This window comes from Ambystoma mexicanum, chromosome 6q, assembly GCF_040938575.1.
Source record: "Ambystoma mexicanum isolate Mex_15411 chromosome 6q, UKY_AmexF1_1, whole genome shotgun sequence".
NCBI classification, from domain to species: Eukaryota; Metazoa; Chordata; class Amphibia; order Caudata; family Ambystomatidae; genus Ambystoma; species Ambystoma mexicanum.
Genome location: NC_090937.1, coordinates 1054638635 through 1054660514, shown reverse-complemented (window position 1 = coordinate 1054660514; position 21880 = coordinate 1054638635). Strand labels below are relative to the sequence as shown.

Genomic DNA, 21880 nt, shown 5'->3' with positions numbered 1-21880 from the left:
GTAATAAGGAGGTTGAGAAGATTCCAGAAAACCATGATCCTAATTGCCCCTGACTGGGCCAGGAGAAAGTGGTACTCCGATCTTAGACATGTCCATCTGTCCTCCGATTCGCCTTCCACAAAGAGAGGATCTTCTCTCATGAGAGAAGGGTCAGGCTCTCCATCCGGATATCAGAACTCTCAACCTTCATGCATGTTTTCTAAAAGGCTGAGGTACAAAGATTGGGACCTCCCAGATGACGTAATGGAGGTGTTGCTTTCGGCCAGAAGGCCAGCAGCCAAATCACTATACCGCTGCCTTTGGAACAAGTTCTGCAGCTGGTGTAGAGATGAGCATATTGACCCTTTTTCATCCAACACACTGACAGTATTATCTTTCCTACTACACTTAGCAAATTTAGGGCTACAAGTCGGCACAATTAAGTTACCATCACTGTGCTATCTATTTTCAAATGCACGGCTGAAGAACCCTCATATTTTAAGATGCCTTTAATCATTCCATTTCTGAAAGGGTTGACTAATGTCTACCCTCCAACTTCTTTTCCAGTTCCCCTGTGTGACTTAAATCTAGTTCTAAAATGTCTAATGGGCACTCCCTTTGAACCCCTACATTCCTGCCCAATAAGATTTCTCAATCTCAAAACTGTTTTTCTAGTGGCTGTAACTTCTGCCAGAAGAGTGAGAAAACTACAAGCTTTACCTTGCAAACCTCCACATACTATCTTCCACGAGGATGAAGTAGTTCTTCAGGTGAAGCCTAATTGCCTCTCAAAGGTTGTGTCAGAATTTTATATTACGCAGAAGATGACCTTACCTTCATTTTTTACCCTCCTCCTCATCTGGGGAAAGAGGAAGAAAGGTTGCACAGAATTGATCCAAAGCGTGCATCAGCAGACTTGCAAGACTTGGGCAAACAGACCAATTGTTTGTGGGGTATGCAGGACATAAACTAGGACTAGCCATCACCAAACAAACCATCTCAAGAGGGATCATTTTAACTATCCTAGAATGCTATAAATTGGCAGGAAAAGACCACCCTCAACATCTGAGGGCTCATGCAACCAAGGGTATCGCAGCTTCGTCAGCTCTCGAGAGTGGACTTCAAATAAAAGACATCTGTGCAGCTGCCACATGGTCGTCTCCACATACCCTTACCAGATGCTATAGTCTAGACTCCTCTGCTAGCCAAGAAACAATTTGGAAAAGCTGTATTGCACTCTGTGCGCACTTAAACCATACAGATGTTTTCTCCCGCCTCCTGTACACATTACTGCTTTGGCAGTCTATTAAAGATAAGGAATCCGTAGGAGGACACAATCCATTCGAAGAACATGCTACTTACCAACTGTAACGTTCTTTCGACTGGATGTTCCTCTCACATATTCCTTATCGCCCCTCCCATCCTTCCCCGCAGTACAACTTCCCTTGTAGTTGCAGCCTGTGCTCCCTCATGGGTAGTAAACATCTCATCCTGGACAAATCCAACACTTCAAAACGGAACTGAGCAACGGACGATGCGTGCGCTATTTATATCTGTGTTGACGTCAATACAGAGGCCGCTGAGGGACGTCGACTTGAAGGACATCGACGCACAGCATATCTACTGAAAAAAAATTCTGAGGCCAGCAAGCTGGAAATGGATATTTCAAAGATGAGGAATACGTGGGAGGACCATCCAGTCGCAAAAACGTTACAGTTGGTAAGTAACTTGCTCTTCTCAGTCTGCCTGCCTCGACTCTTCGCCCTCTGCAACTAATATAGAACAGGACTGCAAGATTTATCCTTGGCCTCAAGCCCAGGGACAGTATCTCTCCAGCCCTGAAATCTCTCCACTGGCTCCCGGTGGCTGCAAGGATCAAGTTCAAGACCCTCTGCATCGTCCACAAGGCTTTCTGGGGCGTGGGGCCCGCAGTACATCCAACTCTCTTCCAAAATACCTTCCTACTCAAAACCTTTGCTCAGCTACCTCCAACTCTGAGGGTCAGACGCTTCTCCATACAGAGAGTGGGGGGTAGCTCTCTCTCCTCCGGAACAGCCTCCCTGCCGCTCTCAGACTTCAGCCAGACCACCTGAAGTCCCAGAAGCAGCTCAAGACCCTCCTTTTCTCCTTTGCCTTCTCTTTGTCGCTCCCTCGGTCTCACTGGGTACCAAGCTCCTCCACTACCAGTCTTCGTCTGCACTGCCTCTTGGCCTACCGCACAGTTACGCGTTGTAACTGTAACACCTGCAGCCCCCCTGCCTCCATGCTCTTACCCAGAGCTGTGCTGCCCTGATCGCACGTCCCCCTTTTCTCCCACCTCTCCTTCCCCTTGAACTTCTATTGCCGAACTTGCACAATCCGAATGACACAAGGCCTAGTAGGATTGTTTGTACTTCCTATGTCCTCCCTCCCTTGTCTTGTAGCACCTAGAAACACTTGTGTACACGCGCGTTATCAATTCCATATCATATCTCATGACTGGAAAACTGTTTGAACTCATTCAGTGGTGCATGACTAGCACATGTTCAAATTTCAACCCCAACGAATCTCTTTGTGTGCCTGTGCAACCTACCTTGATGACCACTCCTCCAATCACGGCTACCAATTGTAAATCTCGAAGAGTTAATGTGAAATGATGCTCAAGTGACAAATCACGGGATTTTGTTAATTGACCCAAACCTCTTGTTAAAGCAGTACATCACAACATAGGCTTACGAAGCTGGTTTGCAGCTATCACTCCTGCATAAACCAAAGCCCTTTTTGCTACCCACTGACTTCAGAATAGTCATCCAACCTCTAGTATTGTTGCACCTGGATGAGTGGAATGCGTTCTGCCCTCTCAAAGCTGTGAAAGACAACTTCACTCCCTAGTTGAAAAGTGAGCAACGTCTATATGTCAGCTTAATTCTAGAAGGCAGAATAAACAAACAGAAAGTGCATACTAGGAAGCAGAAATATTACCCACCATCCCTGAGCAGCAAAAACCCACCAGATATCCACATGCCTCCAATGCTTTTGCAGTTCATGAAAAAGTGCAAACCTGACTGTTCAGTCAGTTAGCTTTATGCTCCATACAGCATCCACCAAGCATCGCTCCTCTAACCATCTACTATTGTTTAACATTGTTTTTTTTTACCAATGAAGATGCTTCTTAGGTTTGTTTGCACTTGATACAAACAATATAAACGTACATACCTGGGCAAGGAGGATAGCTCAGGTGCAACATGTTTGTCTTGGAAGCAAGACAAGGCAGAGCAGCATAGGTTTGAATACCGGCCCTTCTTTAGAGACTTGTCTCCAGTATTAAGTGCGTTATAAAAGATGAATTAATTCATGATGAATGTTGAAGGTACACTTTTAGGAGTGGCATTAGATATGCGGAGTGTTAACAGAATGAAATGAAGGCTCTGTATAGAGAGGGCTAGGGGAGTGTTCTGAGCAGAGGGCATGCTGTTAGGTTTAGAGCAGAGGGTTGAAATGATTGGCTGGTCGTGGAAGAGATGATATGAGAGGAGACGATCATACAATGATGCTTACATTGCAGTACGTTGTCACTAGGGAACACTTCTGGAGGTCGGTTCTTCGGATTTTTGCAGATAATGCCGCGTGCAGATCTAAACTGATATCGGTCATTTATTTCCAGTCCTATAGGTCTCCCCTTCTCACTACCCTTCCTCAAATGGCCTATGGGCTGCTTACTCACTTCCTTCCTGGGACGGCCCTCATCCCTCTCCACCATAAACTAGGGACCCTCGGGCACCTGTCAAAGACTTTCTAAGCACCTCTGTTGATGCATTCCTTAAGTTGTCTACCAAGAGCTCTGAATACCTTTGTTTTTTTTTTTGTTTTTTTTAGAACACTTGCTTTTGTCTCTGCCGTCGCCCACACAGCTATCTTGGGGCGTCCCGAAGAAATCCTCGTATTGTAGTAGGTGCCTAACAGATCAACAATATATACATACATACAGTAAAAAAATAATTGGGGGCAGAATAAGACTGCTGACCAGTCACACAGATCAACCGTCCTGTGCCTGAATGCCAAATTAATTTAGTTTCAGGAAACTCGTCATTCAAAGGTATCATTATAGAAAGAGTTGGATACATTTACATTCCATAAGACGTGGTAGCATTGTGTTTTGTGGTTATGCGTTCTTGTCGTGTTCATATTTGAACTGAATGTAGACCACTGTAAAACTTTGTATTTAGTACATTTTTGTAAATTAGATTTATCATACCTTAATTGCAAACGATAATAAAACAATAAAAGAATTGAAATATTGACAAATGGATCATATTACCAGCTCCTCGTGACCTTTGCTTCACTAAAACGTCCATTGCGGTGTTCTCTAATTACATTGACGCCAGTACAAGTTAATAACGGCAATTGACTTGTATAAATCAAATGGAGTACTGCTCAATCGCAGAGCTCCTTTGATTTATGACAACATCATACTGTTCTTCAGATGTTCATCGAAATCGCTGTAAAAAAGCTGAATTTGCGGAAATTGTCAATTTAAGATGAGATATTTCATTATTTTCTTACTGTATGTTGTCACTAGCTAATGATTCAGACAAGGGTGAAGATGGAAAAAACAACATACATGGATAACAATCAAAATTGAAACGCAATCAAACGTTCATACGCCACCTTAGCCCCCCCATCCGCCCTCCCTCTCATCGCATTTGAGAAATGAAATGGCATTAATGTTAGAAATTGGTTTCGCGGTCACCAATGTTGAAATAAGGTAGAACAAGCAATGACATAGCCAATAGTTTTGGCATTTGCAGTTGTTTATTGTATTTTACATTTATATTTAAGAATACAGTACATGCTTGGGCTTTATCAGTAATTCCAAACAAGTCTGCAAGTTAGTGTTTGCAGACAAATCACACCAGTAAAAACATAGTAGATCAATATAGTAGATATACATTATACTATGTGTATAACTAAAGGTATGTGTGGCCAATCACTAACGTGCAGACATGTTTGGAATTATTAAAGCAATCATGGTGATTTTAAGCGTGAGCTTTGGTGGAATGGCACACACACAATCAGTCACACACACACACACACACACACACACACACACACCCATACTCTCACACATAATTCTAACATGCATGCATAAACATACAAACACGTTTTATTTTACTTACCTTTATATGCTGCTGCTTCGGGGCCTTCTCTAGATACTGGTGTCCGTTGTTATGGGTGTTCAGATGTTTTTGAGTCTCTTTCTCAGAGAATTCGTGCTTGCACCCATATTTATCGCAGCAAGCCCAAAATCCGTTAGAAAATGTCCCAGAAACATGTGTCAGAAACGGTGGTGATGTCCATGCTGTAGAATAGCAGAAGCAGGGACTCCTGCAGTCACCTCAGTGTACTGGCCAGCGTTAAGGGTCCCTGCTGCTCCAGTGGGTGAGCAGACAAAGGAAGGATTACTACGCCAGTTCAGGATGAGTGTGTGCTTTCCAACAAGACCCCTAATTGGGCAAGTAATTGTAAAACACCCATACATTGGTTTAAATGGTTCAGGGACACAATTAGGCAAGCTCATGTCTTTGCATTTCCATTTCCCATGTCAACCAGATCCTGGTTCTGAACACCCAGGCTTCTTTCTTGTGTTAGCGATGCTTTGACACATTGGTGGTGATAGCATCACCATATACATCAAAACCAAAAGTAAATGTACTGGTTTGGGAAGGCACTTCACCTTGATTTTAGAAGTTTTCTTTTTTTCAAGGAGGCAGTGTGTAAAGCTTTCGATTAACATGTAGTTCTTAGATTCTTAAATTTAAGTGCAGTTTGTATACATGCATATACTTGCTCATCTTTTTTTAATTTATATGTTCTTGATATGCAGTTTGCAAAGGTTGTTTAACAATGATGAATCAAATAATAAATATTGCACAGTGCCGGTATCCTTCCAAGGAGATGCTTTTATCTTTCGCATCATTAGAAGAAACTCCGAGGTATCGTAAATACAAATGCATATCTAACTAAGAAATCATTTGAAAACCTTTGTAAGGTCCTATGAAGGTATGGCACAACTATTAGTGGGATCCTACACATCTGTTTGCCAAGCAGTTTCTCAGAGGACACACTTTCCTGTCACCTATAGCTCAAAGAACTGGACACATTAGCATCAAACTTCCCCAAAGGTTTGCCTTTGCTTGTTATGCAAAAACCCATCCAGTGGTTTGTTTCATATCTGTGCAAAAGTTGACAAAATCCTGTTAGGAGTATCAAGGTTTGTCGGACTATCTGCAGACCCAAAGGGATGCGTTAAAGGTCCGAAATAGTCAATTTGTATTCAGATCTCTGTGTTTTAGAAAGGGGCAGTGAGATTCACAATTTTAAAAACAGCACATGGTACAACATTATAACTTGGGAATTTCTTTTTAGTTGTTCTCCAAAATGTGTACACAAAGTGCTATATTGGTAAATCCAGGAGTTTTTTTTGATGTTGTAAGGTTTGGATTTGCAGAGCTGAAATATTTCACAAATGCAAATTCGCGATTACAAATAGATGTATTTGTTTACCAAATTGATTTAAATTTTCATGAAGCATTTAGTTTTAGACAAAAAAGTGATTTTGCAAATGTATGTTTTTTTTTAAAGAAATGGTGTATTCTTTCTTCACACGCAACTTTATTGCCTATGACGAGGATATGTGCAATTTGATGTGAAAAGCACCTTGTTCCAAAATGTACCTGTTTCTGATGACTATTAATTACATAGGTCTGAGCAGACTATCTTGCTTCCTAAATACTGAAAATAAATGCTACCCCCATTTTCTACCAGGAACTTCATTCATATCGTTACTTCCATTGTACAGAATTCTGGTCAATATGCTTGCATTTTAATCATGCTTTAAACATATGTTGTTCTTTTATTCCAGAATCTTCTTGCTGAAAAGGTTGACCAAATGATGGAATGGAGCTCCAGGCGCTCAGTCATCCGGATGAATGGAGATAAATTTCGGAGGTTTATTAAAGCACCACCACGCAACTACTCTGTTATAGTGATGTTCACTGCTCTTCAGCCTCAAAGACAGTGTTCTGTATGCAGGTGGGTGAATTCTCCATTTGGTACTTCCTTCATTCCTCCCTACTTAACCTTTTCTCTCTCCTCTTCCTTTGTACCTACCTCTTTCATGCTCTCCCTTCTATATTACTCTCCCTCAAAATCCCCACGCATATCCTCCTGTACCCTTCTTTTATGCAATGAATTCCCTTTTTCATTCCTCCCTTGTATCTTCCCCCTTGCTTCCCCCTTTGCTCCTTGCTTCCCCCTTTGCTCCTTGCTTCCCCCCCTTTTTGCTCCTTGATTCCCCCCCTTTTTGCTCCTTGCTTCCCCCCTTTTTGCTCCTTGCTTCCCCCCTTTTTGCTCCCTGCTTCCCCCCTTTTTGCTCCCTGCTTCCCCCCTTTTTGCTCCCTGCTTCCCCCCTTTTTGCTCCCTGCTTCCCCCCTTTTTGCTCCCTGCTTCCCCCCTTTTTGCTCCTTGCTTCCCCCCTTTTTGCTCCTTGCTTCCCCCCTTTTTGCTCCTTGCTTCCCCCCTTTTTGCTCCTTGCTTCCCCCCTTTTTGCTCCTTGCTTCCCCCTTTTTGCTCCTTGCTTCCCCCCTTTTTGCTCCTTGCTTCCCCCCCTTTTTGCTCCTTGCTTCCCCCCCTTTTTGCTCCCTGCTTCCCCCCTTTTTGCTCCTTGCTTCCCCCCTTTTTGCTCCTTGCTTCCCCCCTTTTGCTCCTTGTTTCCCCCCCTTTTGCTCCTTGTTTCCCCCCCTTTTGCTCCTTGTTTCCCCCCCTTTTGCTCCTTGTTTCCCCCCCTTTTGCTCCTTGTTTCCCCCCCTTTTGCTCCTTGTTTTCCCCCCCTTTTGGCTCCTTGCTTCCCCCCCTTTTGGCTCCTTGCTTCCCCCCCTTTTTGCTCCTTGCTTCCCCCCCTTTTTGCTCCTTGCTTCCCCCCCTTTTTGCTCCTTGCTTCCCCCCCTTTTTGCTCCTTGCTTCCCCCCTTTTCTCCTGGCTCCACCCCTTTCCTCCCCTTTGCCCCTTGTTTCCCTCCCTTTTCCCCTTGTTTCCCTCCCTTTTCCCCTTGTTTCCCTCCCTTTGCCCCTTGTTTCCCTCCCTTTGCCCCTTGTTTCCCTCCCTTTGCCCCTTGTTTCCCTCCCTTTGCCCCTTGCTTTTCCCCCATTTGGTCCTTGCTTTTCCCCCATTTGGTCCTTGCTTTTCCCCCATTTGGTCCTTGCTTTTCCCCCCATTTGGTCCTTGCTTCCCTCCCTTTGCTCCTTGCTTTTCCCCCATTTGGTCCTTGCTTTTCTTCCCTTATGTCTTCTCTTTCTCCCTTTGGGCCTCGCAATTTAATCCCACAAATATTGTGAGGTCGAATCTGTTACCTTTTGCCCAAGGATTCTGGCATGTTCTGGGGTGGAAAGTGCATTCAAGCTCCTACACGAGGAAAATATAACTTACTCTATCCTTTGTGAGTTTACTTGCAGCTAAATTAGGCAGACGATTCTTGTACTTGCCAAGGAGGACGATTGTAGGCTGTTTGTGTTGTGAGAAACATTTACTATTTTTGTTGAAAACCTTTTTTTTAGCTAAGGAAACCATCTTGATTTGGGGCACCAGTTTATTTTTAGAAGCCATTGTTTGGTGAAGAAAACATTTTGTTTGGGAAACTTTGTTTTTATTATTTGGAGAAAACGGTGGGATGGGAGACTGAAGATGCAGTGCCGTCCATCAGTGAGCATAGCAGTCTTGCTGCTGAGAAGCGGTGAGTTTGGAACTGTTGTTCCCTTTCAGAAGGATGGGAGACAGTTGCGTAGCAACTGTTGTATGATGAGGAATTCACACAATCGTCTCCTCCAAAAGATGTTGCTGTTGTTGGGATTGATGATGGGACTGCAAGGTGGCAAGATCATTGATGGTAGGGCTTTTAGTTATGGTGGGAATGAGGATCAGGATGGGCAGGACAAGGGGGCACACACGTAAAAGGGTGGTGGACAATGAAAGGGCAGAGGATCAAGGAGGATTGGTGGAGGGAGAAAGTGAAGAGATGCATGCATGGATGATGGAAGTGGAAATGGAGTGGGAGCATACTCAAGATATGGTGGTATAGGATACAGTGGCACCACAAGTAGAGCAGGGATTAAGAGAAGGAGCACTGCTCCCAGCAAGGGTGAAAGGCCAGCACATGACTCCCTCCTGCAGTATATGAAGGCGGGAGGAGATCCTCCCACCACATTGCTATCATCCTCTTGGGTCTGGAATTATTTTGGGATTACCATAGGGCTTTAACCAGCAGAGGCAGAAACTGTCCATTGTACCCTGTGCCCATAATACTCAAGCACCTGTGGCACTAGCACAGGAATGTTTGACACTGTTCACCCCCCAACCCCAAACATGTGAGGAGGAGAAGGGTGAACACTCATGGAACACCAGAAACAACCTCACTGCTGTAGGCAAAAGTGTGTAGTGAGTTGTTAGGCAAGATTGTATGCAGTACTGTTTGGGTGCACTTCAATAACCATGACCTCCTGGCAATAGGGACCCAACCTTTGGTACAAATCTGAACTACACAGGTTGGTAGTGTGGCTGAGCAGCTAGGCTTATCTCAAGAGAGGTCAATGTGAGCAGTAATGTTGTGACAGAGTTTCACAGTAGCGGTTATTCAATTAAACACTTACACTCAAGGTTTCTTGATAAAACAATTATTAATTTATTTAACAGTTGGTTGTATACACCTGCTTCAGAAGAGAACAAAATATGTACCACTTAAAATATACTTCAGAACACACTCTTAGTTGCTCTAAATCAGATGATAACCATTGTGGATGGCAAACAAACACTTCCTACACCCCCAGGTGACTTAAACAGCTAGGACACTGTGGACATTGATTTATCACTGATACATGTAGAGCAATACTGGGATTGGTGCAAAGGTTAGCTAGGGGAATAAAACACAGGTTAACAAATAATTCATGCACAGTTAAGTACTTTTGAAACCTTACAGTGTTCAGTAAATTAACCCTTTACTGGGGAAAAGATAAACAGAGTCAGAGGTAAGAAGAGTCACTCAGAGAGCCAGGACAGCCATTGTTAATTGCACAATGTCAAGGGCAGCTGGAGCTTTCCTTTGTAGGTAGGTTAAAGGTCTTGCACAATGTTTTTGAAAATGTTTGTAGAAAATAGAACACTTGAAGGGCCACAAGCTGGGAGGCTTGTGATGGGTAAAGCTATAGCAACTCTGCAAGGTAACCAAGACAGGTCTCAGCTGAGAGCAAATAAGGCTACACAACAAGAGGTAATTTCTCTTCGACTTTACAGTACCTCTGGTTAGAAGAAATGGTTCCAGCTGGCTTCTGTTCCTGTACAGCTCTGCAGATCCCATTGTTCCTGAGCCTCAGTCGTGGGGACAGGAGGGAGGACGTCTGGGGACTCCTGCTCTGCAATGGGACGGTCAGCGGCAGCAATGGGTAAACTTCAATTCAGCGGTCCTTCAGTGTTTCAGCTTCTCGCGTCTGACAGCAAATAGCAACACAGTGGTTCTCGGATACCACTCTAGAGTTTCCTCGCATCTGGGGTCCAGCATTTTGTTGAGGTGGTTCAGGCTTGGTTAGTCCTGCTTCAGGAAAATCCGGAGAATCTTCCTGGCGCTGTGGTCCGACTTAAAAGCAACGCATGCAATCTGGTGTTCCTCTCCCTGACACTTTGGTTCCAGGAGCAGTAGTGGAAATCCAGCCAGCTTCGAGAGGATGTCCAGATGGGCTTACTTTGGAGTTGATTGGTCCCACCAACTCAAGGGGAAAGTCATCCTTACAGGGCTTTTCTAGTCGAGGCGAATTGGGAGCTTCAGCACACAGCAGGGCTTCACCGGGCAAACCAACGGTCCAGGAGTTGCAGCAGGCGTCTTTTCCAAGTTCTTCTTCGGATTTCTTCGTCCAGTGGTCAACTCTGCCTTCCAATATACATCCTTCAAAACGCCCCTCTCAATGTCCCCACCGAAGAGTTCCATAGAATAGATGGAACAACACGTAAACTCCTTTTGGGGTGGGAAACACCCGAGGATTGCCCTCAAAACTCTCCTCTGGGAGGGGGGGAATAGGACTTCCAAACATCCAGATCTACTACTGGGCGACACAGATGGCGACAGTCAATGATATATTGCAAGGAGACCCGTCCATTCCCCATATAAAAGCTGAATTAGCTGCACGACACGGCATGTCCCCGATTGAAAGCCTCTACTGTAAACAGACTCGCCCTCCTAAACGCACGATAGTGGCGCATACAGACCTGGTGTGGAAGGAAGTACACAAACACTTAGGATGGGACAACAAAATTACCCCAGTTCAACCCATCTGGAACAATGCTCACCTCTCGAGCCTCAGCAATCTCCCGAAATGGCCAAACTGGGTAACAGCCGGCATACTGACCATTCAGCAGGTATTCGTGAACGATCAGTTGATACAGCGCCCCAAGCTCGTGGCAACATATGGTCTCCCGGACACTGAACACTTCCACTATGGACAATTACAACATGCCCTCACCATACATAGGGCCCAAATGGCGGACATGCCGGAATGTACGCCTATGGAAAGGAATATAGTCATAGACCGTGTGAACAACAAGGTCACGTCTACTATGTACAACGCTATCTCCTCATTTGCCACAAAAGAGCTGCTGAACCTGAAGATGAAATGAGAATGCGATGTGGGCCCAATATTACCTGAAGACTGGATCTCGACTCTGATGTATCCTAGAGACTCTGCCATCTCCGCAAGAATCAGACTCGTTCAATTGAAGATTCTTCATAGGATATATTATCCCTGAGTGGCTTTGTATAACTGGGGCAAAACGACCGACCCCAAATGCCTACGTTGCAAACAGGAAGAAGGGACCTTCTATCATATCCTCTGGCAATGTACACGTGTACAACACTTCTGGCATAAGTGTAGCGAAAGACTCACTAAAGTAATGTGCCGTCCGATCCCAACAGACCCTAAACTCCTCCTTTTGGGTATTTAAGATGAGGTAGACATGTCTCGCTTTGAAAAGCTTCTTCTCTCGTCAGCAACAGGAATTGCCAAAAGGAACATTGCGCAATTGTGGGGCTCAGAAGTTGCCCCGAAATATGACCAAATGATATCAGATGTGGACGCCATCATCCTAATGGAACGCCGAGTCTATCAAGCTAGAGGCTTTCCGGGCAAAGCAGATAGAATCTGGGGTAAATGGGAACAAACATTATAACTCCGATCCAGAATGGACAACGAGCTTTGTTGCACAATTCTGCCAAGGCCACGAGCGATGATGTCACTTTTTGAGGCTGCATGAGAAAGACTAATACGTAAACGGCCATTTGCTGACCTGTTTGCACCTATTTCTCACAACAACTGTGTCTCCACGTCCGCGTATATTCAGATCATATCAGATTGTACTACTCTGCCTTTTGTATATAAAGTTATATGGTTATGTTTTGTATGTTTTTGTATTATTGCACAAAATGCAATAAAATGTGTTATAAAAAAAAAACCTCTGCCTTCCAAGCCAAAAAGCCTTGGTTTTTTGCAGCTTTCTCCCATTTATTCCAGCCTAGCTGTCAATCACACAGCATGGTGGCTGTCCTTGCCGGAGAGCCAGCCAGCCAATCACCTGTGGGTGCATTCCTGTAACCAAGGGGATTAAGCACAGGGAGTTTCGGGCACCTCCCTCACTTCCTGCCGTGCCGACATACTGGAGCTAGAGGTGTGCTTCACTCGTGAATCCCACCAAAGACAAAATGAACAAAGGGACCAAGCCTGGATAGGCATGTAGAGAAAATCTCAAGAAGGACTTTTCCAACAAGAAATGTTGAAAGAAAGGACCAGGCCATTTTGATGAAATGGGCACCCTAGGTGCCTTACTGTGGCTGCGAACGCAGCCCGCTGTAAAAACCCACAATGGTAGTAAAAAGTAAACCACTGCCCCAGCAATTAATTGTAGAAAGGGTAACGTAAAATGTTACATGAAAAACTTGTCAAAGGGTCTGCTAAGTAACCCCTCCAGCACCCTATTGTAAGATAGTGTGTGCTGGGTCTAGAAAGTTACAAAATGTAAATAAAGTCAAATTCACTTCACTTCTCTTGGAAACAGTAGTTTCAACAAAAGAAGGTATTTAAACCTTTGGGAAATCTAAGAGACTTCCTGTGCCACTGCATTGAAGGTGCTGTGTGTCGCAATGAAAAGGATTATGCCTATGGAGTTTGTCAGACTCCAAAGTTAAAAGAAGCACAGATAACACATAGAATTAAAATTACAAATTCCCAAAGTTCAGCAGAAGAGCTGGGGGTCTCTAAGGTGGGACGAATTTAGCACTAAACTGAAAATTCTCCCTAACATGAGTCCATTTTTTGCAGTGATGGTATGATGCCCACACACAAGGCTAAGACATATTACATGTTCAATCCCAGGTTGTGTGGGTTCTGGAGTCTGTCTCAGAGCAAGTACACAGCCATCATTGACAGGCAGCTTGGGACATGGTTCCTAGCATTTAGGCAGATTGTTAGCCATGGAGAATTGTTCAGCATTTTTTGAAGTGCCACCTCAACCACTTTGAAACATTCTAATGGTATTGTTATGTTGCTATTGGCAGTTTTGGGAACTGTCAATAGGTGTATGTTTGTGGAGACAGACTGTTTTAGGTTTCTCCTTCCCTTCCTCCTTTAAAAATGATTGTCCAAAAAAAAATCAAACGATCAAAGAAAATCATTTTGAAAACAATTAATAAAAGCTTTGTTTAAAGTACTTTGGTTTGGGGAATGGCGTTTATTGTTAAACAATAGTGATTCCATTTGGTTTAGACATTTGAAGGGCATGAGTCCTACTTTAGTAATTAGGAAGTATATTCTTTGGATGACAATGAATCGCTCAAGTAGACTTTTTCATAGTCTGCCTGTCCTCTTTTAGCTAGACGTCAAACCCTTTGCAAATCCAGTGAGTAACCATAATATATATATATATATATATATATATCAGTGAAAAAACTTTGTTAAAGGGACGTTCTGGTTCCAAGTAAGACCGAAAAACCCTTGAAATTCGCCAGTTATGGTAAGCTAAGCAACCATAACTCGCGCCACCACCGTGCACTGCTAAGCCTAACACCCAGGACATCAAAGATGACATCACAAATGTCGTTGATGACATCACTGATGCCATCACATGTCTGACGCCCCCTTTTTTTCCTTTCCTGACATATCTAGGCCACATGATTTTCTTCAGTAACGGTCAGGAACAAAAAATTGTAAATGTACTATATTTGTAGACTTATCCTTAAAGTATGTTCTTACAATAATTCCCTTATGGTCCAGTCATATGATTTGAAACATATACATAGGGGAAGACACAACCTGGAAAGACGGCAATCCTTTTTGTGCATTACAATTAACAGTAGAGTTATCAGCACTTTCTGATAGTTTTGATGTTTTTTTATTACTGTACTTTCCCTGTATATGCTCATATTTTTATTAGTTGTACTCACACTATTTTCCTTGGGGTCCAGACACATCATGTGATATATATAGATAGGGTAAGTAACAGCTTTGAAACGGAGCAATCATTTCTCTGCATAAAGGTAATCCTTTAGGTTATGAACACTTTCTGCTACTATTGCTGTTTTTTTTCCTTACTTCAATTCCCTTGTATATATTCATATTCAATGAAAAAACTTTGTTAAAAGGGACGTTATGGTTAAGTTGCGCTACTAAAAGCCTATCAAATTCAGTAAAAAAACTTTGTTAAAGGGACATTATGGTTCAAAGTAAAACCGAAAAACCCCTGAAATTCGGAAGTTATGGTAAGATAAGCAACCATAACTCGCTCCACCGTGCACTGCTAACACTAACACCCAGGACATCCCAAAATCATTATGTCTATGGGAAAAAAAAGTTTTGGGACCCCCCCTATAACTTTGCCCCCCCGGACCAAACCTCACCAATCTTTGCAAAACAATTCTGAGTGGGCCATATACTTTCTTTGCAAAGTTTGGTGAGGGTTTGTCCAGGGGGAGCGAAGTTATAAGCTGCCCAAAAAGTGCTCTTCCTATGGAAACAGCAACTTAACCATAACTACATGGCCACTACCGTAATATATATATATATTACACATCTGATTCCTGTTGCTATAGTGTAATGTAGATGGTATTAGCCTATTTGTTAAAAATTGTCGAATCAAACATTTGATCGAATTTCACATGTTTGATTTGACCTTGTGTGCAATTTGCCTGCATATTTGTGAAAATACTGAACATGGAGAGCAGGCGTTGCAGGGGTGCCCCCCGCTCCCTCTGCTTAGTATTTTGGGGCTTTTGGGGTTACAGGCTGTCCCCCGCTTCCTTAACATAGGAGGCAAAGGGACTCAACAAAACAAAATGTGTATTTAAAATGTGGGCACGAGCAGATAAATTGCAGTCAGTTTGCTGCAAACAAAAGACAGTTGGAGAAGTCAACAACGAGGTGCCCACTGATCCTTTACGTTGGGTATGGTTACCAAGGTCTCTCTCAGACACCTACCTTGCTTCTACACAAACATTTAAGACTTAAAATGTCCCCACTAACTCTGTTGGTTTGATGGGCCTGGGAATGCATCAGGTCAACCAAGGGGTCGTGACTGAACAGGGTGGGCTGATTGGCATGCCAGGCAATACAGTGATGTGATTCCCGCCAGCAGTTCATTGATATATCTCTCTACCCTAGTGAAGAGCCATGATGTACCTGATCCTCTGAGCCCTGGCCCTTATGGCCCAACACCAGTCAAAAACGAGGAGGCTGTTATTGCAGATACCTAAAGGCATCAGGTAGAACCCAGCTTGTCTCCTCCCCACCCAATCCTGAATCCTGTGGTATTGATTCCAGTGTCAGAGGCTACATTCACAATCATCAGCCTAAGAGCGATCTACTAGTGACAGTGGGAAGAAAAAGCATGCAAATGTTACTGTTGCTTTGCCTGTGGCCGTAAACGGTATAATATGCCTTACTGTAAGTTTGATAATGTTTTGCAGTGAGTCCCAACAAATGATGGTTCTCTGCTTAGACTTGAAAGTGGCTTCATCAAGAATCTCCTCTCCCCTTTAGTGCTATGTCTCATGAAAGAGACATACAAATTGTGTGCGTGCGTATTTATGTGCGTGCATGTGTGATTGTGTGTGCGCACACCCTCACACCCACCCTTTCCCATCTTAGTTTAGTAAACATTTTGAGAGCCACTTTCTATTTGGGAGCGCACCAACAATTGATTGTGCTCCATCCCTGTGACCATGAAGTAGATATTACTAATCCTCTCCTTTCCCTGCAGGAGTGTGTCAAACTTTGTGTGTGTGTACCTCTTTCTCTGTGGGGTTGTAGCAAAATTATGTGTATGTGGGACAAAGTTCATTTGTTCCGTATGGTGGTAAATCCGAGCAGGAAAATGTATCACCCTATGTATCCTGCTACCTTCTGTTTTCAGACGTATAACATGCTGAAGGATTGTTTCTACACCTGGGCTAACAATTCTGTTGATGCATGAAAATGCAGTTTCCTTCAGTGATCATTACCACAATAGTACATTTACACTTGAAAGCCTTAACTGGTGGTATCCGTGACAACAATAGCTGCCAGCCCCACCCGGCTGCCATGGATGACCTGCCTGCCCTTGACAGAGAGGTCATTCTCTAGATTGTCAACGATTGGCGGATCACTCCGAATAGGCTGTTTCTGTGCTTGTAAAAGCACTAGGAAGGATCTTGCTATGCTCTGCTGGAATATGCTTCATTTTGGTGAATGTCAGTTGTTCGACAAGAGTTATACAGGCTTTTCCTCTTGGGGTAGAAGGGCAACTTAGGATGACAAAGGCAACATGGACAAGTGCTGCTGGCCACACAGAACCTACTGGAGAACACAATGTAGTTGGTCATTATCCTTTCTGAGTAGTGTCCTATGTATGTGAACCCACCATATGTGTAGTAGTGTGCAGAATCAGGAAGTGGGTTTGTGTTTGCTTGATATGTGAACATCCTACAAGGGGTTTCCATGTACCTGCACAGTTTCACTTGGTAATTGTGTCTACTAGGTAACAGGCTTCCTACTGGCCATTTGGTATGTTCATCAGTTGTCTTCTCTTCGTACATCTGCTTTGTAACCAGATGTTTGTCATGATCTCTGCTTCCAAAAGATCAGGACTTGCCTGACTCCCTTGGAAGCAGACCCATAACCCCGGTTCCGAGTGCCAGCCAGTCCCAATTGGGACCTTTTGGACCCTGTCCTGGCGCCAGTGGCACCAGGCTCATAAAGATGCCCAGTCCCAGCGCTGGAAGCGCTGGGCTCATAATGCTTGGGTGGACTTACCTGCAGCAGACCATGCTGCTTACTTACCTGCCAGTTGAACCCTTGATCCTCTTCTGTTTGGGACTACTTTTCCTGTTGGGTGGGGCAGGAGCCACTCCCTAGGTTCAGAACACTGGAACTCTTCTGGAAAGCAGGAACTCTTTTCTTAGGCGTGGCTGTGGAAGGAGACACCTAAGCACTACAGGAGGCTATTTAAACCACACCCGATGGATGAATCTTGCTTTGCGTTATTCTGCATTCTCTGCAGCAGAACGCTCATCGTGTCTTCTGCTTCTGATCCTGGGCCTAAGGGAACAAAGGCTTACCATCCTGGAATCCAGTCTTCAGCAGCACCTGTAAAGACAAAGAAAGAACAGGTTAGCACTACGGTCTTCAGTGGCAGCGCATCTCTTACCTGGTCCATCGGCTGTCACCAACGCCTCGCGCTGCATTCCGGCATCTGAAAGACAAAGGCTTACCTACTCTTCGCATGCTCCGGAGGTCTTCGCACTGCATTCCCGCATCTGAAAGACAAAAGTTTACCAGCTCTTCGCACGCTCCGGAGGCCTTCGGCGCTGCATCCCGCATCTGAAAGACAAAAGAAGGTGCGTTTAAAGACATTGGGCAACTTTATTACTCACGTGCCATTACTCCTTCCCACGCCGAATCCAGTGGGTATTCCAGCACCCTTCAGCTTCTCTAAAGCTCCGAACTTGTACCTGCAAGATAAAAGGGACAGTTAGTGCGCATCGTGAAGCAGGCTACAAGCGCTTACTTACGTGCTTCCAGGCGCTTCTATTCCTCACGCGGGTTCGATCCTCAACTCTCATCAGCCCGCCATCCGCCATCGCCGGAACCCTGCAAAACAAGAGATATCATTACAAAAGACTTTTAAGACATTTGAAGTTCCCAGAACTTACCGTTCGTGCAGTTAACGACGGACAGCAGTCCTCTGAGGTCAAGAGGCCTGCACCCTTATCCAGTGAAGAAACTGGTTACGGCACCCTGCCCCGAGGCAGATGGAGAGCTCGGCGTTCACTTACCTAAGGTGAGGGTGTTAACCTTTGGGGTTCTACAGGAGAAGAGAAAGGGAAGAGGAGAGAGGCACCCAATAACCCCAGTTCATTAATCCCATATTTTCTATCTGCAGACATCTTACTCTTCGAGTCAGACATACAGTGCACAGAGGTCCAGCCCAAAGAGCCAACCGTGTGTTACACATCACCTTTGAAGATACGGCATTCACCCAGTCAAGACCGGCGCCTCTGCGGGAATCAGGTGAGCGTTACAATGTTCTCCAGCATTTGATCTTTTATAGATTCACATTCTGTCGGACTAGGAATCCTAGGTTACATCTAGATTTCCCTTGCTATTTCCCTTGCTAAAAATAAGAAAAACCTCATTTGTAGCCAATCACCCTTATTATGGGTGGTTTTGGTCTCAACCAATGGGACTTTGAGTAGCTAGAGCCTAGTCCCCCCCTCCTCTTCCGCTTCCCTTGATACTCTCACCACGTGTTGAAGCTGGGGGAGTCCTCTGTTTTTTTTTTCTCCACCTAGAACCAATGACATATATCTAGGGAAATAGCTTTCTTTCTCTTCTTCAGGGATCTACATTGTTGGATCGACAGATCTACAAGTCTGAAGCACAAGTTGCTAGAGAAGTGGGAATGGAGGGCAAACTGACCCCTTTTTAAGGCCTGTGGCACCTGTGGCCTAAAAAAAGTATATGAAGGGGATAAACATTCTGACTGCATATACCCCCACCATACGGTTAAGAGTTGCACCATCTGCAGAGGTCTTGGCTCCAATATACTCAAAGGTAGGAACCAGCAACTGGTATGCTAGCTGAATGAGGGGGAACTACCCTGAGTACACCTCTGACGTTGAATCGACGAGGAGCATGTCCACCCCCACTGAGAAGCTACCACAGTCTAAAGAGAGGGCCAGGTTGTAGGAACGGCCACCAAAGATGATCAAACACTGGGTTGCCCACAGCTACGAGCCATCGACGGCAAGCGAATAGAGGTCTTCCAGGCCATAGTAGCTCGACACCATCTCGTACGAAGGAAAATAATTGCATTTTTTAACTGTATATATGGGATCACATTTCTTTGAATATACTTTAATAGGAATGTAGTATCTTACTGAATGTACAACTATATAATTGTAATGTGTTAATCATGCACATTATACAAATGTATATTTGTTTGCACAGAAACATCGCAGATCAAAGATTTATATTATCCTAGCATCCAAGTCGACTAGGCCAATATTCTCAGTTGGGAATAGAATCTTTGAATGAAAGTATCAGTGAATGAGAAATCTGTCACACACAGATGTCCTGCCAGGATGTGGCTCACATTATTTGATTCACGTGAGTGAGCGCAAACTGGCAAACTAATTAGCAACTTAATCAATTGTGAGGAACTAATGTTTTAGAAAATTACAGTTTATTGCAGAAATCTCCAAGATGACATGACATCATATGGGAGGGAAACTGTGTTTAAAAGTGTTTCCCCATTAGACTGCCCTTTTCTTTAATATGCTCAATATGTATCAAGTGGGTGGTTTAGTGTGATGATACTTTTGGAACACTGTTCAATCACATAACCTGACCAATCAAAGTAGAGAAATGATACACACCTCCAGAGGGTGTGATTTGTAATCTATAAACATCCAAAACCATAGATTGAAAGGGACTCATTCACTGATGGGCTGACAGACCGGCTGATTAGAAGGAGATACAAGAATTTACAGCAACATGAGGGGAAATAGAATAGCTTGCTTTCCTTTGGACAGATTTTGGATCGCCAGCATACCATTTTGAGAGACTTCTATGGAATTCAACCCCAGCCCTTCCTCAGTGGAAAAGGAAGCAGACAGGCCCAATGCAGGAGTAAAAACCAGTCAGTGGAAGGAAGCTGAACTATCTTGTTGACTGATGCCCACCTTTTACAAGAAAGGGAAAATTAAACCAGTCTTTGAGAGAGTATCCACCTGTTAGTGGAACAGCCAAAAGTATTTTGATATATGTATAATTCCAAGGGAGAATATAATTGTATGGGTCAGTCTCCTCTAAAGGGGAATAGGTACAATCCCGGCCATTCTTATTTGTGAAAGTACTGATGGGGGGGGGTATATCACTTTATCCTGGCAAGTGCTTCTGTAAAATTTTGATTTCATAAAGTAGACCCACATGGGATCATGAACTCCCTTTCTGCATAATGGACAAGTAAAACCAAATACTGTCTCACTTTGCAAATGCATGGAAAAATAATGTAAGTGAAGTTATTCCCCGGTTATATAACTGTGCAGGGTCCTGTTTTTAGCATTGAACCACTCAAGTAAAAGAGAGAGGCTTGTTAACTGCCACCTGTTGTTCCCATTTTAAATTTCCCATTGAAAAATGACAAATCTAAAAAACAGTAATGCAATATAAACACCATTGATGGGAATCTAGCAACATTTCGAGGGGATTGCGTCCCCTGACGTATTACACATCTATGACAGGTAATGTCCACAGGTGTGCTGCTTCGGAAATTTTTTCGGCAGAGGGCGTCCTGCGTTGATGACGGATGTTATATGTAGGACGCCCGTTGCCTCAGTTCCGTTTTTTTCCGCAACGTCATTGCTTCGGAATCTCAGCGTGCTCGATTCTTCTGTTTGAATATTCATTCGCCTTCTTCTGCTACCCCGAAGTCAGGCTTTAAAAAGTGTCGGGACTGCGGGTCGAAGATGTCCATCATGGACCCCCACAACATCTGCCTTTGGTGCCTCGGCGAAAGCCACGCCACTGACGACTGCGAGGAGTGTCAGTCCATGACATCTAAGGCCTTGCAGCAACGTAAGAAGAAATTGAAGGCAGGTAAGGTGTCTAAGCCCCATAAGTCGAAGTCCGCTGGGCTTTCGACCGAAGACTCAAGGGATGACTCTCCACGTCGGCGAAAGTCCAGGGGGTCTAGGAGTGGTTCCCGCCATTCCTCTGCCTCGTCAAGGCATTCTAGGAAGCGCTGTCACCAGTCGCCTTCCCCGTCTTCGTCGGAGGAGGAGTCCGCTAGACGGTTGACTTGTCCCACCAAGTCTTCGTCGCTGGGCGAATGCGATTCATTCCTCTGGCAGATGTTGGCGATTTTCGAATCGCAAGGCACAGTTCTGTCCGCGCCTTCGAAAGGAGCCGGAAAGGAACAGGCCTTCAGGCTCGGGCGGTCGGCGCGATCATCGGGAGCCGTCGAAGTCCCGCTCGGACAAGGGAGATAGCCATAGCCGTACCAGGTCCCAGTCCGCGATGCCATCGAGACCGTCGGAGCCTTTGAAGAAAGCATCAACGCCATCGGCGCTGTGTCCGTTGGGGGACACTCTCAGGGCTCTGGCCTCGAAGAGGTTGTCGGCGCCTTGGTCGACGTCGATGCCGATTCCCTCAAAGCCCTTGACGCCGTTTCTGGAGGATTTGCCAGAGGTGCCTCAGTAAATCTGTGAGGACTGTTTTTGAGCCCTACTCTGTTCCTCCTCCCAGATTGGATTTGTTCCAACCTTTGCATTATTTTTCAGAGGTGGAGGAAGGGTCTGATG

At 44.5% G+C, this 21880-nt stretch overlaps 1 protein-coding gene across 2 annotated transcripts in view; it reads left to right on the top strand.

Annotated features, from left to right (window-relative positions):
• The window catches only part of TUSC3 (tumor suppressor candidate 3), a 1343405-nt gene that overhangs the window by 471553 nt on the left and 849972 nt on the right, over nucleotides 1-21880 (top strand). For both annotated transcript variants that reach the window (XM_069631593.1, XM_069631594.1), the window contains exon 2: nucleotides 6881-7050. In XM_069631593.1, the coding sequence (XP_069487694.1) occupies nucleotides 6881-7050 (170 nt within the window). The remainder of the gene's footprint in view (nucleotides 1-6880; nucleotides 7051-21880) is intronic.